The 20,087-nt window shown below is 40.7% G+C and overlaps 1 protein-coding gene across 4 annotated transcripts in view; it reads right to left on the bottom strand.

The window, feature by feature from the left end:
- Positions 1-20,087, bottom strand: part of KIAA0319 (KIAA0319 ortholog) — a 101,513-nt gene that overhangs the window by 63,684 nt on the left and 17,742 nt on the right. For all 4 annotated transcript variants that reach the window (XM_055323039.1, XM_055323040.1, XM_055323041.1 and 1 more), the window contains exon 2: positions 958-1,116. In XM_055323039.1, the coding sequence (XP_055179014.1) occupies positions 958-1,012 (55 nt within the window). In that variant the 5' untranslated portion in view covers positions 1,013-1,116. The remainder of the gene's footprint in view (positions 1-957; positions 1,117-20,087) is intronic.

The following is a 20,087-nucleotide window of genomic DNA, read 5'->3' as shown; positions in this document are numbered from 1 at the left end:
CTGTGGTGATTTGCTTTCCAAAAAAGATCGGCTAAGTAATCATTCATTTTAAATAAATACATTAAGTTTTTCTAGTATATATAAAATGTGACTTTATCTTTTCAAAACTCATCATAATAATAAAAAATGAAGAAACCTCCCCCCTTGTAAGTAGGGCCAGCCCTAACCCAGAGGCAGCCCATCCAGGCGCCTTCTTGAAATTTTAGCAACTAAAAGCATTCTGTTCACAATAAGAAAACCATTTCCCCCCCACACCCTGATTGGAATGTCCCTGAATAGGTTCATATTGACCCTCCCCGAAATCAACCTGGATGCCATGCGACTCCCGCGGTTCTTTTGCCTTTAGGCGGTTTCTTTCCTTTTGCCTTTAAAAGATCCCTGTAATTGCTAATCGGGGCTCTTACCCTCTTGCTGATTGCATCTGCCTGTCTGGGGTCTGAGTCTCTGGGGCGTCCACCGGGACACGTTGGCACCCATGAGCCAGGGTCCAACAAAACCTATTTGAATTCCTGTTTCCAGAAAACCACTTGCACATGCCGTCTGCCTTCATGCCAAAATATGTAGGGAAATGTAATGTAAATATGCAAAATAATTCTGTTGGAATGCAAATACACTTCATTTCAGGTTGATCATGAGTTACTGTTGCTGTAAATTAGTTTCAGAGGCAGAGGTCAGTGATTCATCAGTCTCATATAACACCCAGTGCTCATCCCATCACATGCCCTCCTTCATGCCCATCACCCAATCACCCAGTTACCCCATCCCCCTACCTTCCTCCCCTCCAGCTACCCTCAGTTTGTTAAAAGTCTCTTATACTTTGTCTCCCTCTCTGATTTCATCTTATTTTTTCTCTCCCTTCCCCTAGGTTCATCTGTTTTGTTTCTGATCTGAGTTGTTTAAGCCAAAGATGGGAAGCTCATGTGTGATGCTCACATCTCCAGGGCAATGGTTTCCTACCTGCAACAGTCACCAGCAGCAGCAATGAAGAGAGCCCACTGGTGGGGGATGTCATTCTGTCACACAGTGGACGGAGTCTGCTGCCAAGGAGACCCTTCTAAGGCCTCTGGTACAGGCGTCCCTTGATGTTTCTTAGGAACCAGATTTGGACTCAGGAACCTCAAAGGAAAATCAGAAAGCAAACAGGAAAGAAGAGAAAGAATAGGTAAATGAGGCAACATATAAAATTATTTCTATCATTTATTCATGTCACTTGGAAGCATGTCCTTGTTAACACCACGGGGTCATATCCCAGGCACACTATCCACCCTAAGTTTGTTCAAACAGAAAGTACAGTTCCTGAGAAAGCTTTCATGCTTTTGTAGGGGCCAAGGGTAGGCAGCCCCCAAATGGGCCACTTTGGCATGAACATTATTTTCAGTTAAAAGCAAGTAAAACCCAGCAGATTCAGGAAAAGTACCAGGAAGAGAGTTATTTGTTTGTTTATTTATTTGAGAGAGAAAGAGAGCACACACATGTGTGAGTGAGCAGGGAGACAGGGCAGAGGGAGAAGGAGAGAATCTCAAACAGACTCCCCCGAGCATGGAACCTGATGTGGGGCTTGATCCCACAACCCTGAAATCATGACATGAGCTGAAATCAGGAGTCTAATGCTCAACGGACTGAGCCACACATGTAGCCCAGGAAGAGAGTTATTAACAAAGATCCCTCTTTACCTAAGAAATTTCTCTATGTAATAGGGCACTTGTGTTTCTCAAACACCTCCTTTCACCTTCTTACTAGTAGTCTTTCTCCTGTTGGTATCCTCAGGCCCCTAGCCCTCTCTTTAGCTCATCATCATATAAGCCTCACATTGCCTGACTGTCTTTGGAATTTCCATGTCTGTATGGATTCCCCATACGTACACTATTAAATTTGATTTCCTCCTTTTAATCTGTTCCTGTCAATCTGACTCTGAGTCCAGCTGGAAGGATCTTGAAGGACAGAGGAAATTCTTCATCCCCAACACCTGCTTCCCTTGCAAACCAAATCCATGAAATAAGATGAAATCAATCATACTACTCTATTTCCTCAATTCTAGCAGGTACATAACAAGTCCAGACCTTCTAGTGTCAGCTAGTCCTCTTGCTCATAGACTCCGACAGTTAAAGCCAGAAGCAGACAAGACCCCTTAACTGATACTCTACTCAAAACCCATTGTTCTTATTTCTGCATTGATGAAGGCATTGATGAAGATGTTTTGCAATGACTGGAACATCCCAATCACCAGGCCAGAAAGGCCCTAATAGTGATGGAATGCCTATAGTCTGTACTCCCACATGTCCCCTTCCCATAATCCTGTGCTGAACATCTTCCAACCCCCATCTAAGATCACGTGCTCTCTGCCTACTGTCTTGAATGTGCCTCCTGAACCTCTCCTTACAAACTCTAGGTGTCTGTCTTGCTGGTAGAGAGGTCAGTTGTTAGCAAGTTTTATAGAGCAAGAAGGGGAGCAGAATTTGTCACTCAAAGTATACCACTTTGGCATGAAGATTATTTTGAGCTAAAGGTAATCAATACCCAGCAGATTAAGGAAAAATTCTATACCTCCCCCTCAACTGCTTACACTTACTTTGAAATAACTCAAATCCTGAGAATGCCTCCTGTTCAACTTTCACGGACACTTCTGTCACTGACAACTTAGAATGAAGCTGCTGTCCACCCTGCAACCATCACTGGCCCTGGGCTCAGGGGAGGCAGAAGAAGGACTAAAAGGATCTAGTGTTACTGAGTTGACATAGACTAAGAGACCAGAAAGGAGTGAAGATGACCAAGCTAAAGTCAGGAGGTTGCTATAATACTTCTCTGTGCACAGTAACAGATGCCATCAGAACACTAACTTCTAAGGTAAAGTGGGGAATGTCAACATTCAGTAAGAGCCCCCATAAGCTTCCTTCCTAAGACCCCGAAAAGAAAACCTACTGGTGCACATAATTTGCCACCAATAACTTCCTTTCACTCTAGCACTGAAAGTGTGGTTTGAGATAACAAGTGGATAGAAGGGAAGATTGACCGACCATCTCTCATCTGCAGTAATTGACCACAGTACCCAAAAGGCCAGAGAGAGCAGCTGGGTATCCAGTACTAGCATTCAGTCAGCTGACTGGAATGCTGCCCCAGAATAGCAATGCTGCTGTTAGCAAGGGACAGTCAGTCCATCATCCCATGGAAAGAGATCAGCCCTCTACCATACCATTGGTTACATTTGGCCAAATTAAGAAAAGACACCTCGCTGGGCAAAAAGCACTCCAAAAGTACACAGCTTGGCAAACAGACTGGCAAACAGTACAAACCCATACACCATTACATTTCCAACCCCTCAGCACTCTGTCAGATACCCTTGTACAATGTACTGTCAGCAACTCATTGTCATTTCCCAGTGCTCAGTTAACAAGGGGTTTCCTAGTGTCAGTTCCATAGTTAAGGTTCTTTATTCAGTACATTAATACGAGTAAACAGTGGCCCTCCATTTATCCAACATTAATATGCATATGGACCAGATGTTACCGAAAGTCTTTTTAGCTCTAATAGTTTATAAGTTTTGTATTTTTAAGTACATGGGTAGTACTTTGTAAGTTATGTTTTTGTTCTTTTTTTAAAAGATTTTATTTATCATGAGAGACAGAGAGAGAGAGAGAGAGAAAGAGAGAGAGAGAGAGGCAGAGACACAGGCAGAGCCGGCCCCATGCAGGGAACCTGACGCAGGACTCGATCCCAGGTCTCACACCTTCGATCCCAGGATCACACCCCAGGCCTAAGGTGGCACTAAACTGCTGGGCCACCGGGACTGCCCTTAGGTTATGTTTTGACATATTTTCCTACTTGATCATCATAACAAATCCCTCTGAAATAGTTCTTACTATTCCCATTTCCTCTCCATGAAAGGAAACCAAGCTTCAGAGTCAGATCTCAAGCTCTCCCTGCAGCAGCCCCTGTCCATTTCTATGGCTCTGGGTGGGACATAAGCACGTTCTATTTTGGGTTCCTTAACAAGATCTCTCTTACTTGTTCAGTCTCTGAATTGCCATTTCTCTTGATAAGGGTCATGTTCTTTCCTGCTGCTTGCCTTCTGCCCACCTTGCTGTTGTTGCATGTCTTCAGTAAAGGGAAAGAAAAATACTAAAGAATTCACATAGAAAGCCTGTCTACCTTCAAAAAAATTTTTCCATCAAATGTAAAGTTGTGTCTGCATGATAAAATAGGACTTTTAAAATAAGGCTTAACAAGTTCAAAACGTTATAAATAGTACAAACCCATACACCATTACATAAACTCTTCATGGATCAACTTTACACACGTAAAGATCTGAAAAAAATGCCCCTTTCAAGGTGAAGACTAATGAGAATAACTTTTCCTTTTCATTTTTTCATTTTTTTCCTCTTCCTTACCTGTATTTTCTTTCTCTTTTCCTAAACTGAGCACATCTTACTTTGCATTAATAAGATACAATTATAATTTTCCTTTTTAAAGAAGGCTTAGGGTTATTTCAACATGGTCATTCTAACATGCCAGCTATTTAAAAAGTTACCAGTGCCTGGGTGGTTCAGTCAGTTAAGTGTCTGCCTTTGGCTCAGGTCAGGATGCAGGTTCCTGGGATCAAGCCTCATGTCGGGCTCCCTGTTCATGGGGACTTTGTTTCTCCCTCTCCTCCCCGTTCATGCCCTCTCTCTCTCTCTCTCTCTCTCTCTCTCTCTCTCAAATCAATAAATAAAATCTTAAAAAAAAGGAAAAAGTTACCAACTGGTATGTATGATAGATATTTTTCTTTCTTTTTTTTTTTTTAAGGTTTTATCTTTAAGTAATCTCTGCACCCAACACGGACCTTGAACTTAAAACCTCAAGATCAAGAACTGCATGCTCAAAAAAAAAAAAAACAAAAAAAAAACTGCATGCTCTACTGACTGGGCCAGCCAAGAGTCCCTAGAGTAGAAATTTCTGATTCCTGACATTTCTGGCCTGATTCTGTTCTTAAACCTCCCTCCTCCTCTGAGTATATTATTGTTCACGATCCCTAGACCATCCTGGAACCCTTGCTCCAACAGCATTCTTTCTCTTTTGATTATAGTGATCATTCAGAGATGAGGTAAGCAGGGCTTAGGACTAGGATCAGAGAATGAATGAGATGTAGGAATGGGGTGAGCCCAGGTGTGGGCAAAGTACAAAAATGTACTCATCAAGCAATAATGGAGCATTCCTTGTGCTAAGACCTGGACAAGAAAGGGATCATGATGATCCTCTTTCAAGGATGCAGACTCTGAGGCTCGAGGATAAGGTGAGGGTGACCATGGCCAAGACTGCTCCTTGTCTATGCAGTGAACATTCTGCCCTTATTCCTTAGTAATAAGACTGAGGTTATTTGGAGCACCAGGGTACCCAGCTAGAAGACTACATTTCCAACCCCATCTACTCTGTCTGTAGCTTAGTGAGGTCATGTGATTCCATTTTGTTGGATCACATATAAAAGCGACTGTTGGATAGGACTCATAGGGAAACCTCCTTTTGCCTTCCCCTCCTCTTTCCATCTTGCTGCTGCCTCGAAAGGGCATGAGGGCTGGTACCCCAGCAGCGATCGGCAACCATGAAGAAGCCTAGACATGGAGTTACTGGAGCAGCCCTGGGCTGCCAACCTTTGAGTTTTTCTGAGGAGGAAATAAACTTTCATCTCATTTAAGCCACTGCCTATCTTGAACTTTCTATTATAAGGACCTAGATGCCATTTTACTTAATAGGTAACATTACTTAAAGCATTTTTTGTTGTTATTGTTCAGCTTATGGGCTATAAAATGCTTAGGTTCAGATAAGCTCACAGCAGAGACATAGTAAGTCACAGCTACTTTATGGAATGTCAAATGACAAAAATAATACAATACAGTCACAAGTTTGAGGTCCTTTATTCAAGAAAAAAAAAAACAAACAATGTATAGACTGGAGAAGTACAGTTCCTCACAAGCAATGGAGCATTCTTCCTGAGAAATTTTAGGCAAGAACCAGTTAAAAAAAATTTTTTTTTAAGATTTTATTTATTCACAAGAGACACAGAGAGACAGGCAGAGACATGGGTAGAGGGAGAAAGCAGGCTCCCCATGGGAAGCCTGATGTAGGACTCTGGGACCCTGGAATCACGACCTGAGCCAAAGGCAGATGCTCAACCACTGAACCACCCAAGTGCCCCAAGACCCAGTTTTATTGAGCATTAGAAGCAGCAATGAATAAAAGGGCATGAGAGCTTGGAAGGTTGTCTGGGAGGTCCGGCATCTTTGTCCAAGGCTAGCAGGCCCTATTTTCTAGGGTAATTTAAGTTACCCAAAGCTGACTTACAGGATTTCCATTTGCATATGTTAGTATTCCTTGACAGGTGTTTCCCATAACTCAGAGTTAAATCTGTGATGTGGGCTGGTTCAGGACACCAGCCTCCATTTTCTGGGTCCCAATACATGAATTAACTTCATCAGAAGATTTCAAATACTATATAAGACCAAAACTTTATGAGAATTCAGTAATTTTTTAAAGTGGCTGATAAGGCCAAGAATTCTGAAACCACTTATATGCAAGCTAGCATATACTTCCTTATGAGGGCAATTAATTTTTTCAGGTATATGTATATTTTCTCTCCAACTAAATTATAAACTTCTTGAGGAAAAAGATCAATCTTAAAACATAAGTTGATATAATTTGACTTCTAGTTGACAAATTTCTCACCTATTAACATTAATGATTTTAGTTTTTAAAAAAGCTAATGTGGGCAGTCCCGGTGGCTCAGCAGTTTAGCGCCGCCTTCAGCCCAGGGCATGATCCTAGAGACCCAGGATTGAGTCCCACATCAGGCTCCCTGCATGGAAACTGCTTCTCCCTCTGTCTGTGTCTCTGCCCCTCTCTCTCTCTGTCTCTCTCTCTCTCATGAATAAATAAATAAAAATCTAAAAAAACAAAAAAAAAAATAAAAAAGCTAATGTTTACTATAAGCACACATTTTAAATGAAAATATGCAGAATTTAGGAAAACCACTTAAGTGATAGAGGATTTCAAGACTGCTGGTATGCATGACAGATAACTTTGTATTCCCCCACTGTAAACAGGTGACTGTATAGTAGAAAGAAGACACCTGTCTATTTTTAAACCTCAAGGACCAAATGATTATAAATTAAAAATAGAAGATTAAGGTATGTCTCATATTTCTTAGGATTTTTACCATTCACAACAACTTGTTAGAAGAAATAAGGGGAGAATATAGGAACAAGAAAAGAACATAAATGATATAACAGAAAAGTATAGCAACAACAACAAACAAAAAAATAATGAAAAAAAGAAGAGCTATGAATAAATTCACCAAGATATGTTCATTTTAAGACTTAAAAATGGGAAGTTGTGAGAAACACAAGAAATAAATGGAGAAAAACATGAATAAATGTTCTTGGATAGAGAGGCTCAACATCAGAAACGTCAATTTTTCCTAAGTCAACCTATACACTTCCATGTTCCCAATAAAAATGATGCTGGTAGAAATTTTAATTGGAGGAATAGAAAACTAGATAAAAGTGATCACAAAGTTTACACGGACGAATAAACATGAAGGGGAGGCAAGAATTTTTTGAAACAGAAGAGAAATAAGGCAAAATTATTCCTACCAGACAGTGAAACATGTTATAAAGTGGCAGTCATTAAAACAGATGGTATAAGTGCAAAAGTAGATCACTGAATATTCAATAAGTAGGTCCAAATATTTACAAGACTAAAAGAAATTATTAAAAATGGCATCTCAAAAAATTTTTTTAATTAAAAAAATAAAAATGGCATCTCAAATCAGTGGAGGGAAAACTGATGATTAAGTAAATGATACAAAAAAATGGCAAGCCATTTGAAAAAAAATATGTTGTATTCCTACCTCACACCTTACATTAAGATAAATTTCTACCCTAAAAAACAAAACGTGGGCACCTGGGTGGTTCAGTCAGGCATCTGCTTTTGGCTTGGGTCATGATCCCAGGTTCTGGGATTGAGCCCCATCTCTGGCTCCCTGCCCCCTGCTCCCTGCTCATCAGGGAGCCTACTTCTTCCTCTCCCTCTGTTGCTCTCTCACTCTCCCTCTCTTCCAAATAAATATATCAAATCTTCAAAAATAAGACAAAACAAAACCATAAAAGCACAATAATAAGCCACAGGACTGGTTTTTGACAAAGGTACTACAATGGTTCAGTGGAAAGAACAGTCTTTCCAACAAATGGTACTGCAACAACCAGGTATCAACATGCAAAAGAATGAAATATGACCTCTACCTCATACCATATGCAAAAATTTAAAAAATAGATAAAAAAAATGAAATATAAGTGCTAAAACTATAAACATACTAGAAGGAAACAAGTGTAAATCTTTATGACCTTGGATTAAGCAATGGTCTCTTAAATATGACACCAAAACAAAAACAATAAAAGAAAAAACAGACAAAATAAACATCAAAATTTAAAATCTTCTGTGATTGAAAAGACACCATTAAGAATGTGAAAAGACAACCCATAGAATGGATAAAATTTTTGTAAATCACATATCTAATAAGGAACTTGTATCTAGGGCAGCCCCGGTGGCGCAGTTTAGCGCCGCCTGCAGCCCAGGGCATGATCCTGGAGTCCCGGGATCAAGTCCCACGTCAGGCTCTCTGCATGGAGCTTGCTTCTCCCTCTGCCTGTGTCTCTGCCTCTCTCTCTCTCTCTCTGCGCATCTCTATGAATAAATAAATAAAATCTTACGAAAAAAAAGGAACTTGTATCTAGTATACATAGCTATTATAACTCAATAAGACAAATAATATTTCAAATAGGCAAGGATCTGAACAAACAGTTATCCAAAGAAAACAGATAAACGGCCAATAAGCACATGAGACCATGCTTAACATCATTAGCTGGGAAATGCAAATCCAAAGGACAAGAAGATACTACTTCACACCCATTAGCACAGCTAACATCAAAAAAGGCAAACAATAAGGACACCTGGATGGCTCAGTGGTTGAGCATCTATCTGCCTTTGGCTTAGGTCGTGATCCTGGGGTCCTGGGACTGAGTCCCACATTGGGCTCCCAGCAATGAGTCTGCTTCTTCCTCTCCCTCTCTATCTCTCATGAATAAATAATAATCTTAGAAAAATAATAAAAAATTTTTAAAAAGGCAAACAATAAAAAATGTTGCCAAAGATATGGAGTGAGTAAAACTCTCATACGTTGCTGGTGGAAATGTCAAATGATGCTGATACTCTGGGAAACAGTTTGTCAGTTCCTCAGAACGACTAAATATACTTACCATATGATCTAGCATTTCTACTCCTATGGATGTAGCCAAGAGAAATAAAAACATATGTCCACATAAAAATTTGTATATGAGTATCCACAGAATCATTATTCACAATCATCAAAAAGTAGAAACCACCCCAGTGTCCACCAATTGAAAAATAGATAACATGATGTAATATATCCATATGTGGCATATTATTCATCAATAAAAAGAAATGAAGTATGGATCTATACTACAAGATGGATGAATCTTGATAACATTATGCTAAAAAATTAAAACATGCTAAGTGAAAGAAGTCAGATACAACCACGAATTATAATTCCATTTATTTATTTATTTATTTATTTATTTATTTATTTATTTATTTATTACTTATTTATTTGAGAGAGAGAGTGAGCAGAGAGAGAGAGACAGAGAGAGCACGAGCAGAGGAAGAGGGATTTAAAAGGACCAGGGAGCTTGACATGTGGCTTGATCCCAGGACCCTGGGAGATCATGACCTGAGCAGAAGGCAGCCACTCAACTGACTGAGCCACCCAGGTGCCCCTATCATTCCATTTATACAGAATTTGCAGAATAGACAAATCCATATGTACAGAAAAGTAAATTAGTGGTTGCCAGGATTGGGAGACAGGAATAAAATGACAACTGAATAATAACGTGCACAAGATTTTCTTTGAGGTAATGAAAAAGTTCTAGAATATATGTGGTAATGGCGGTACACATTTTTGAATACACAAAAAGTCACTGAACTGTACAGTGTAAATTGGTGAACTGTATGTTATATGAACTTTAGCTCAATAAAGCTGTTTTTTTTTTAAAGAAAAGAAACTATGAGCGACTACATGTAAATATATAACTATATAATTGCATGAGGAAAGCCTAGGCATGATATGAACTCAGAAGTCACACAAAAAATATGAATAAATTGTACCCATTAATAAAAGGTAGAAATAAAAATTTTCATAGAAACATCACCACATATGCAGTGTCAACAAAGTGGGAAAAATATTTGCAACTCACATCACAGATGAAGAATAATTTCCCTAATAAACAAGAATGCCCTCAAATCAACAATCATCCAATACAAAGAGTTGTCCATCAATGGACAGGACACAGAAAATATAAATGCATTTTAAATACCTCAAAAGAAGATGTTCAAGGTCAGGAATAAAAAAGAGGAATACAAATTAAAATTAAGGAATGTCATTTTTTCACCTACGAGATGGTCACAGATGAAAAAATCTTCCTACTTTCTTCTGTTGGTGAGGATATGGCTACTCTGCTCACTGATGGGAGTGTGAATAGGAACAGTGTCTATGGAGGGCAGGGGGCAGGCACTATGCACTTCCTGCAATCCCACTTCTGAGAATGTATTCCACAGACACTCCTGGGCACTTATGAAATCCTATGCACACTCTGTTGCTCCTGGGTACAATACTGGAATGAACAAGCAGACTGCAAGCAACCAAACTTCTGTGAGCAGAGAATTGGTTAAATAAAATCACAGTCCCCCCAAACATGAAAAACTCTGCATTTGTGAAGAGAGAGAAAACTCTTAGCATGCTGGCAGATAGCAAGACCTATTGTTCCGTAAAGAAAGAAAATGCAAAACAGTGATTATGGTATTTACTAATCCTGTGAAAAGGGAGTGGGGTAGGGGAAAATATAAATATCAATTTGCTTGGAGATGAATTCCCTCTGGAAGAATATACAAGAAACCATTAATATTTATTATGACTAGAGAGAGGGCAGGGACAGAGACTTTTTTTTTTTTTAAGCAAATAGCCTTTTGTATCCTTGGAGTCATGTGAAAATCTTTAATATTTTATAAATAAATATATTTAATACTCTTGCTATTATGCTGGGTCACTGAAGGCTTAGATCCACTTGGCAACAAGAGCCTCGGTAAATCAAAAGAGCAATAAAGAGCCTGCACGAGGTTACAGTCAGGAAATGTATGTGACACGTGAGGGACAGACGATGAATAGGGCAGCCACATTTCGCAAATAAGCATACAGGATTCCCAATTAAATGTGGACTTGGGATAAATCACGCAGTATTGGGATTGTTTTATCATGCAGTATTTAGGACATATTTCTACTGTATTTTAGCAGGTAGCCCTGGCTATGAGGGGCAGCTAAGGCTGCCCTGGACAGCTAGTATATGTCCCTCCCCAGAAGAAGATCTACACATACAACATCATCCAGAGAAAGAGCCAACACTGATTCTTCTTCACTCACGGAAGTAATAGCTTGACCCAGTCACCGTGCTGAATCCCCACTGATGTATGAAAGCATTTAATGCAAGCATGACCAGCTTACAGACAAAAGACAGAACACAAGGAGTCACTATCTTTCAAGTGAAAGGGAGAAGCAAAATGAGAGAAAGGACTCAGAAAGCCAGTGGGGGCGGGGGGGAGGAGGGACATTTCCATACCTTAATTTTCAACTTTTTAAATTAAGCAATCCTAATTTCAAAGAGATAGAATTACTGTAGTTCTCTGAAACATTGTTCAAAGCCAGCTGACAGCTTTCATCTCAGCTGGAGCTGAGTGTATGGAAAAAAATAAAATCCTGTATGTGACAGCCAGAATCCAGCCTGATACGTATCTTCTCACTGTCCTGTTTTTCCGTAAGGTTTGCCCATAGGTACCCATTTTGCTGCGCTGGAGTTCACTGTTGATTCTGGATGAAGTCACTTTTATACTAGGTAATGTGCTTTTTTAAATTAATCAATTTTATTTATTTATTAGATAAAGATTTTATTTATTTATTCATGAGAGACACAGACAAAGAGGCAGAGACACAGGCAGAGGGAGAAGCAGGCTCCATGCAGGTAGTCCAACACGGGACTCGATCCTGGGACTCCAGGATTACGCCCTGGGGGCAGGCGCTAAACTGCTGAGCCACCAGGAATCCCCTAAATTAATCAGTTTTAAAGGCAAAGAGCCTGACAAAGGAGCCTCCCTCCCCATCTCCAGGGTCTACTCTGAAGGAGCAACCAGCCACCTTCAACACTTGCAGCTCTTCTTTCTGGTACTTGCCTTACCTTTTAAAATACAGTTTTTATCATTACTTCCTGAATTTTCCATTTCAAACTATCTTGTCTGCATCTTTACACAGGTGCACATGCACTTTCCCTTCCCTAGGTTATCCCTCCTGACTACATCACAATGTGTCATCACTCCATTTCCATTCAGTGTAGCAGAGAGGAGGTCCCTCTTCACACAAAGAAAGAACAGGATAAAAAGATACAAGTTTCTACAGAACATATGACAAACTCCTCTTAAGCACAGCAGTGTTTTTGAGGAGGATGGAAAGTACAAGGAAAGCATGGTCAAAGTGAATGGTTTCCCAGACTTCTCCACAGATGACATTATTTCTTCTTGTGGATGTTAATTACCTCGTGTCTCATGTTGTATTATATTCTTTGTGAAACACTGTTCGTATACAAGGTTTCACAAAAATTGGTATGAACACTGAAGATATATATATATATTTTTTAGGATTTATTTATTCGAGAGAGAGCATGGGCACATGCACACACAAGCAGGAGGAACAGACAGAGTGGGAGAGAGAATCTCAAGCAGACTCTGCACTGAGCATGGATCCCCACATGGGCCTCTATCTCATGACCTTGAGATTATGACCTGACCCAAAACTAAGAGTCAGATGCTTATCCAACTGCACCACCCAGGAACCTCTTTAAAATCCTATAAGTTAATATAAAAGATCCAGCATGATCCTCTCAAGGTATCTTTTTTTTTTTTTTAAGATTTATTTATTTATTTATTTATTTATTTAGAGAAGAATACAAGAGCAGGGGGAGGGACAGAGAGAGGGAGAGAGAATCCTTAAACCAACTCCCAGTTGAGCACAGAGCCCCACACATGACTCAATCTCAATGACCCTGAGATCATGACCTGAGCCAAAACCAAGAGTCAGATGCTTAATTGACTGAGCCACCAAGGTGCCTCTCAAGATATTCATAAAAATTCATTATATTCAAATACTATAAAAGCTCAATTTATCTTGATGTTTTTACAGTGGATACTTGATAATTTCTTACTGCAGATTTTTAATAAGGTGATTTATGTTAGCTTACTTTCTAAAAACCCATACATGCAAAGCAGACTTTAAAAATAACTTTTATTGGGACCCTGGGTGGCTCAGTGGTTGAGCATCTGCCTTCAGCTCAGAGCATGATCCCGGGCCCGGGGATTGAGTCCCACATCAGGCTCCCTGAGAGGAGCCTGCTTCTCCCTCTGCCTATGTCTCTGCCTCTCTCTTTGTGTCTCTCATGAATAAATAAAATCTTTTAAAAATAATAAAAAATAATAAAAAAATAAAAATAACTTATTTTGCATGTGTTTAATTTATTATAACTATGTAATATTCTTCTTGAATGAGCTGCATATAATCATACATCTTTCTTTTAAAAATGTTTGTACTTTGGCAGTTAATAAATGTCTTGGTTGCTTGTTTAGTTTTCTATATACCTGTCACCCATCTTTTTACCTGTCAATGTGATGACAAAGCTGTAAAACATTTCTTAGTCAGCAAAAATTGTCACTAATATTAGGAAGAAATAAATAAAATGCCAAACTGAAAATGAACTTAAAAATCAGGGGATTAGATGAAGGGATATAGTTCAGCAAAGATATTTAAAGAGACGGTCAGTGGCTCAGTTGGTTAAGTGCCCAACTCTTGATTCTGGCTCAGGTCATGATCTCTGGGTCATGGGATCAGGGTCCATGCTCAGTGGAGAGTCAGCTTGGGGTTCCCTTTGCTTCTGTCCCTCTCCCCTGGGGCACTCTCTCTCTCTCTCTAATAGATAGATATTTAAAAAGATAAATCAAAATCCTAGTTTTCTACTATTTAATCTAAAAAACTGATATTTTAATAGCATAAAAGTAGGAAAGATATAATGAAGAGTAATCTTTTAAATAAAATTAGTTTTGTCATAACTAAAACACAAGACAATAATAATAATAAATAATAAATTGGAATCCCAAATGTCCCATATTGAGGTATGACTAAGTTAATTGAATATCCCATGGATATATAATATTCATGTATTACCACAGCCTGTGACACAATATTACATGAGAGATGTGGACCGTGAACAGAAAATATGGCATAACATATGTGTGGGAAGAGTCTGGATCTCTGTGTCTAGCAAGATGGCAACCCAGTAAACTATTGAGGTTGCTGGGAAAATACGATACAGTACAAAACACCCTTTCAAATCCATAATCACACTCAGAGAATAAGCACTAAAAGGAACAGGTAGCTGGAAAGCAGAGTGAAAAACCAATCCCAACACAGTGGCTGCCAGAGATTGCAGGTTTCTAAAACCTGGAGTTCAGTTTAATGATGTTAAGAGGGCACAGGACAGAGCCCTGGTCACATTCAAGTCCAGGAGTTGGAAACAAAGAACCCCATAGAGCCGGGAACCTTTGGGAGAGATCCTTGTGGGCGAAAGGGTGAATAAGAAAGCAAAAATATCTGGCCCCAGTGCTCTGTGTGAAGAAAAAAATTTTCTCTCGAGAACTGGCAACCGCAGGTTTGGGCTCAATTTTTCATGGCAAGTTTGGTTTCCCAAGAGGAGAAATTAGGTTAAAGTGGCCCTGCTGGCTGGGTGGCTCAGTTGGTAAAGTGTCTGCCTTCAGATCAGGTCATGGTCTCAGGACCCTGGGAAGGAGCCCCGCATGGGGGCTCCCTGCTCAGCGAGGGGTCTGCTTCTTCCTCTGCTTGCCCCCTGCTCTGCTCTCTGTACCTTTCTCAAATAAATAAAATCTTTTTATTTTTTATTTTTTTATTTTTATTTATTTATGATAGTCACAGAGAGAGAGAGAGGCAGAGACATAGGCAGAGGGAGAAGCAGGCTCCATGTACTGGGAGCCTGATGTGGGATTCGATCCCGGGTCTCCAGGATCGCGCCCTGGGCCAAAGGCAGGCGCCAAACCGCTGTGCCACCCAGGGATCCCTAAATAAAATCTTAAAAACAAAAAAGCCTCCCCAAAATTCAAAAGCCCCAAAATTCAAAAGGATGGGGGACAGGGGGCACCTGGCTGGTTCAGTCGGTAGAGCAAGCGACCCTGCATCTCAGGGCTGTGAGTTCCAGTCCCACATTAGGTGTAGAGATTACTTTAAAAAAAAAAAAAAAGGCTCAGTGGATGGGTGACCTAGCAGACTTGACAGCGCTAAAGAATTAATGAACTTAAAGGCGATGAGAGATGAATCGAGTGGGTACCTGAATGAAGAGGATATGAATGCAAACACTTTGAGGAGGAAACATGCCCTGTGTTCCAGGACAGCAAGGAAGCCAGCCAGGTGAGACAAGGGAAAGCACCAACATACAGTTGGGGAGGCAGTGGGAGGCCACTGTAGTTTGTAGATCAGTGTAAGGGGTCCCTGGCTTGTTCTCGGAGATGGGACGCGCTGGAGGCCTGGCTCCCTCAGCTGCCATATGGAAGACAGTGCAGGGGTCAAGGGCAGACGCAGAAACGCGGTGGGAGCGCCTGCCATTATCCAGGTGAAGGACAGTGTGATCTAGGTGAAGGACGGTGTACTACAGCAAATGGTAGCAATGAAGGTCCTGATTTATCCTGAAGGTGGAACCTACAGTATTAGCTGCTTGGATAGGGTGTAGGTATGGATGACAAAGCAACTGGAAGAAAGGCAAGGCCATGACCCAAAATAATGCAAGACATCCAATGCAAGTGGAGCTGCTGAGCAGGCCATGGGATAAATCTGTCCAGAACTCAGAGGAGAGAGAATGTGGAAAGTCCTGACCATAGAGCTGGTGTTCAAAGCCACAAGACTGGTTAACAGCACGGCAGGAATATCATATCCCCCCCTTATGGATACATTCCAAGACCCCACCCCACAGATGCCCGAAACCACAAATAGTACCAAATTCTATGTGTACTGTTTGTTCCTATGCACACATATGTCTGATAAAGTTTAATTTCTAATTTAGGCACTGTATGAGATTAATGACAACTAGTAATCAACTAGGATGATTAAAACAATAGAGTGTGATAAAAGTAACGTGAATGTGGTCTACCTCTCTCTCAAAGTATTTTACACATTGTGCTCTCTTCCTCCTCAAGACTTGAGATGACCCCAATGCCTACATGTCGGGATGAAGCAAGGTGAATGGCGTTGGCCTGGTGCCATGGCCTTAGGCTGCTACTGACCTTCTGGTGTCGCAAGGAGGGCCAGAACCAATGGAATGCAGTAACCACAAGGAGCAATACTACAGAGATGGGAGGGAGTGACTGCCTTAGGAAGACAAGGAAAAGGAGAGGAGATCTGCCCCAGCCATGATCTTGAAAGGGAGAGAGGGGGGTGCATGCGAGTGGGGAGGGACGGCCTGTCTTCACACAATTCTATCAACAACACCTTTCTCACCCTGTCAGCAAGACCTACAGGGAGGCCTTAATGTGCAAGGGAGGGGGGACCCTAAAATAAAGGAGCACCTTCTGATGTGCAGAGCACCACACTCTGCGGTCAGCAGGGGTGCAAATCATATTGTAGCAATTTTCCCAGGCTGCTTTGGCCAGAGCAAACCAACCATAGCTCTGGCCTGAATCAAAGTATCAACAGAAAGGACAAGTAAGTGGACTGCAATCATAGCGAGGTCTCACATTGCCGGAGTAACTGGCTTAAAATGCTGTTCTGTGTTTCCTTGGTTAATAATATACCACTTGGGGGGAAAGTTAGCAATTTATTTTCAATTTATTTTACCAGTGTTGTGGTGGGAGCAGTGGAGTTGATTGAGTTTTTTTAGTTTTTTTTTAGAGATTTTATTTGTTTATTCATGAGAGACACAGAAAGAGAGAGGAAGAGACACAGGCAGAGGGAAAAGCAGGCTCCACGCAGGGAGCCTGATGTGGGACTCCAACCCAAGACTCCGGGATCATGACCTGATCCAAAGGCAGATGCTCAATCACTGAGCTACCCAGGTGCCCCAGAGCTGATTTTTTTTTTTTTAAGATTTTATTTATTTATTCATGAGAGATTCAGAGAGAGAGAGAGAGGCAGAGACAGAATCAGGCTCTATCCATGCAGGGAGTCTGACATGGGACTCAATCCCGGGTCTCCAGGATCACGCTCTAGGCCAAAGGTGGCACTAAACCACTGGGCTACTGGGGCTGCCCCCACAGTTGAGTTTCTTGAACTCAACATTCAGACATGCAAAAAATAGGCAATTCTACTTCAGATTTTTTTTCAAAGATCATTTTTTGCAGCCAGGGCTGCAGCACTCTGGAGCTTAGTTTAAATCTTAGTTAGGAAGGGTTCAAATATGAGAGCCTATTTGCTTTTACCTTGAAGGAAATGCTGACAATCCATAATTGTGTTTTGTTTTTCCCATTCTGAACCCATCCCTCAGGAGCTCCTACCTGACCCCTATGCGTGCAGAGGACTTACTTCCTCTTGCCAAGTCTCTCCAGTATTTCGTTTCACAGCAGGAAACAGAAGCAGTGTGATATCAGCCAGGGCTGGCACACTGGAAACCGAGAAGCATAGAGTTAGGCTCACCACTCTTCTGAGGCAGTCTCACTCATGCCCTTCTCAGTCCCTCCACCGATTACTTTCCTTCAGGTTTCTATACACCCAAGCTTCCCGGAAAGGTGCTGGTTGTGATTATTATGGAAAACTTAGGTCTTATTCTTTCTGAGGATGCCAGAATTTTCATAAGATTCCAGAGAAACTTCTGACAGATGGTGGTATGGGAGATGACGTACTTGTCTTGTGATTCTCTATCACAGCTACCTCTTAACACACCTGTGTTATCAACAAAGCCTGAGAGAAGGAGGATGCAGTAGTGACAGACCAAATACCCAGGTAGTCATTACAGAGGGATAGTTCCATCCTTGGAAGCAGCTGATGTCTCTAAAGACACAGATTCTAGAGACAAGGGTCACTCTTATTCCAAGGACTGTCCAGAGACACAGTACACACAGCAAATATATTCACATTAATCTTTCTTGGGGAAATCAGCTTCATTACCGGAACTTTGGCAAGCTAAGAATAAAAAGAAAATTTCTAGTACAAGATGGCAGACTGGACACAGATCTCTTTCCCTTTTCTAACGTTCTCAGTAAAAAATAAAAAATAAAAAAAAAAAAGAGGGAGAAGGCAGGCAGGACATTTGAACAGATAGAAGAAAATAAACCAATACACAAGAATAATAAGAATGAGCACTAGTACAGACTTGAAATTCCAACGAATTCCTAGAAGACAGAAAGAAGGTGGCATGAAACTGATGGAGAGAGAGGAAACCCTTGGGCAGCCTGGGTGGCTCAGTGGTTTAGCACCGTCTTCAGTCCAGGGTGTGATTCTGGAGACCAGGGATTGAGTCCCATGTCAGACTCCCTGCATGGAGCCTGCTTCTCCCTCTGCCTGTGTCTCTGCCTCTCTCTCTCTCTGTTTCTCATGAATAAATAAATTGAATATTTTAAAAAGAGAGAGAGAGAGAGAAAACCCATTCCCTAGAGATGGAGGCAGCACAGGACCCCAGAGACAACACTGAAGAAGCTCCAAGTCCTCCACCCGTGAATGGAGAGACAGAACAGGCCAACACACCATCCTTGGGGCGATGCCCTAAAAGAAAACAGCCAGAGAACTTTTCTTTCAAGAGGTTGCAATATGTCCGCCTCTGAAAAAAAGGAAAGCCACAGAGTCTGAGGATACACAGCTCTGCCCTAGTGCAGACAACATACACACACACACACACACACACACACACACACAGAATAACAAAGTGGTAGAAAATATGGGAAAATGTTAAAAAGTATGAGGGAGAAGCCAGAATTTCTATCATATAGCTAAGAGGTATTCTAGAAAAAAAAAGAACAGACAATAGAGGGAAAGGAGTAAAGAAATAACAGAACAAAATGTCCTTGATGAGAGGAAAAAAATAGTCTTCAGAGCAAGAGGGCCCAAAGAATAATAAGCGCGATGTATGACCCAGGCATCTTCATAAAATTTGAGAACTCTGAAAGAAAATATTCTAAAATCTTCCTTAGAGAAAGAAATAGGTTATTATCCCCAAACAGCAGAATTCAGAGTAACATTCTATTTCTAAATGGAATACCAAACTCTAAGTAAAAACAACTTTGAATCTCTTCATTGCACAAAACTATCAGCCAGATGTGAAGGTAAAATTAATACATTTTTGGACATTTGAAAACTCAGAATATTATCACATTTACACTGATAAAAAACTTCCTTGAGGGGGTACTCTAGCAAAATCAAAAGGGAATCTGAGAAATAAAGATGAATGTCCTGATCCATGAGAAACAGTGCAATGCAGAAGGGGAAATGGTGGAAAAGACAACAGAAGATAACCCTTTGAAGATAAACTGAAAAACCCTGACACTCTAGAATCTACTTGCACATCTTCATACATCCCTTCACAGAGTAGAGATGGAAATGTAAAAATCATGTTGCTCAGACTTCCTTGCACTTAGGATTCTGAATGCAATTTAGAACCACTGAAATATACTCAAGGGAGATTTGGAAGTTGTAAGTGAAGCCCTGGCTTCCTCCTGATTTCCATCAGTTTAGAAGGAACAATGAACCTGGGATCCTTTGCCACATGACTCAAAGCTGTGCTCAGCCTTGAGAATTGTAAAGCACAGCATCCTCTAACAACTCCTGTTTCCCTTTTGTGTTTCTATCAAATTGTCCACCAAGTAGAAGGAGAATAAAAATAGTGGCAGAAAACTGGCTTTCTAGAGAAATGATAAAAAGTTACCATGTCAATCTCATACCATATACAAAATAAATTTTAGAT

The sequence above is a fragment of the Nyctereutes procyonoides genome, unplaced genomic scaffold (genome assembly GCF_905146905.1).
Source record: "Nyctereutes procyonoides isolate TBG_1078 unplaced genomic scaffold, NYPRO_anot_genome, whole genome shotgun sequence".
NCBI classification, from domain to species: domain Eukaryota; kingdom Metazoa; phylum Chordata; class Mammalia; order Carnivora; family Canidae; genus Nyctereutes; species Nyctereutes procyonoides.
Note: the sequence above shows the minus strand (reverse complement) of the source record. Positions and strands in the feature narration are given on the sequence as shown.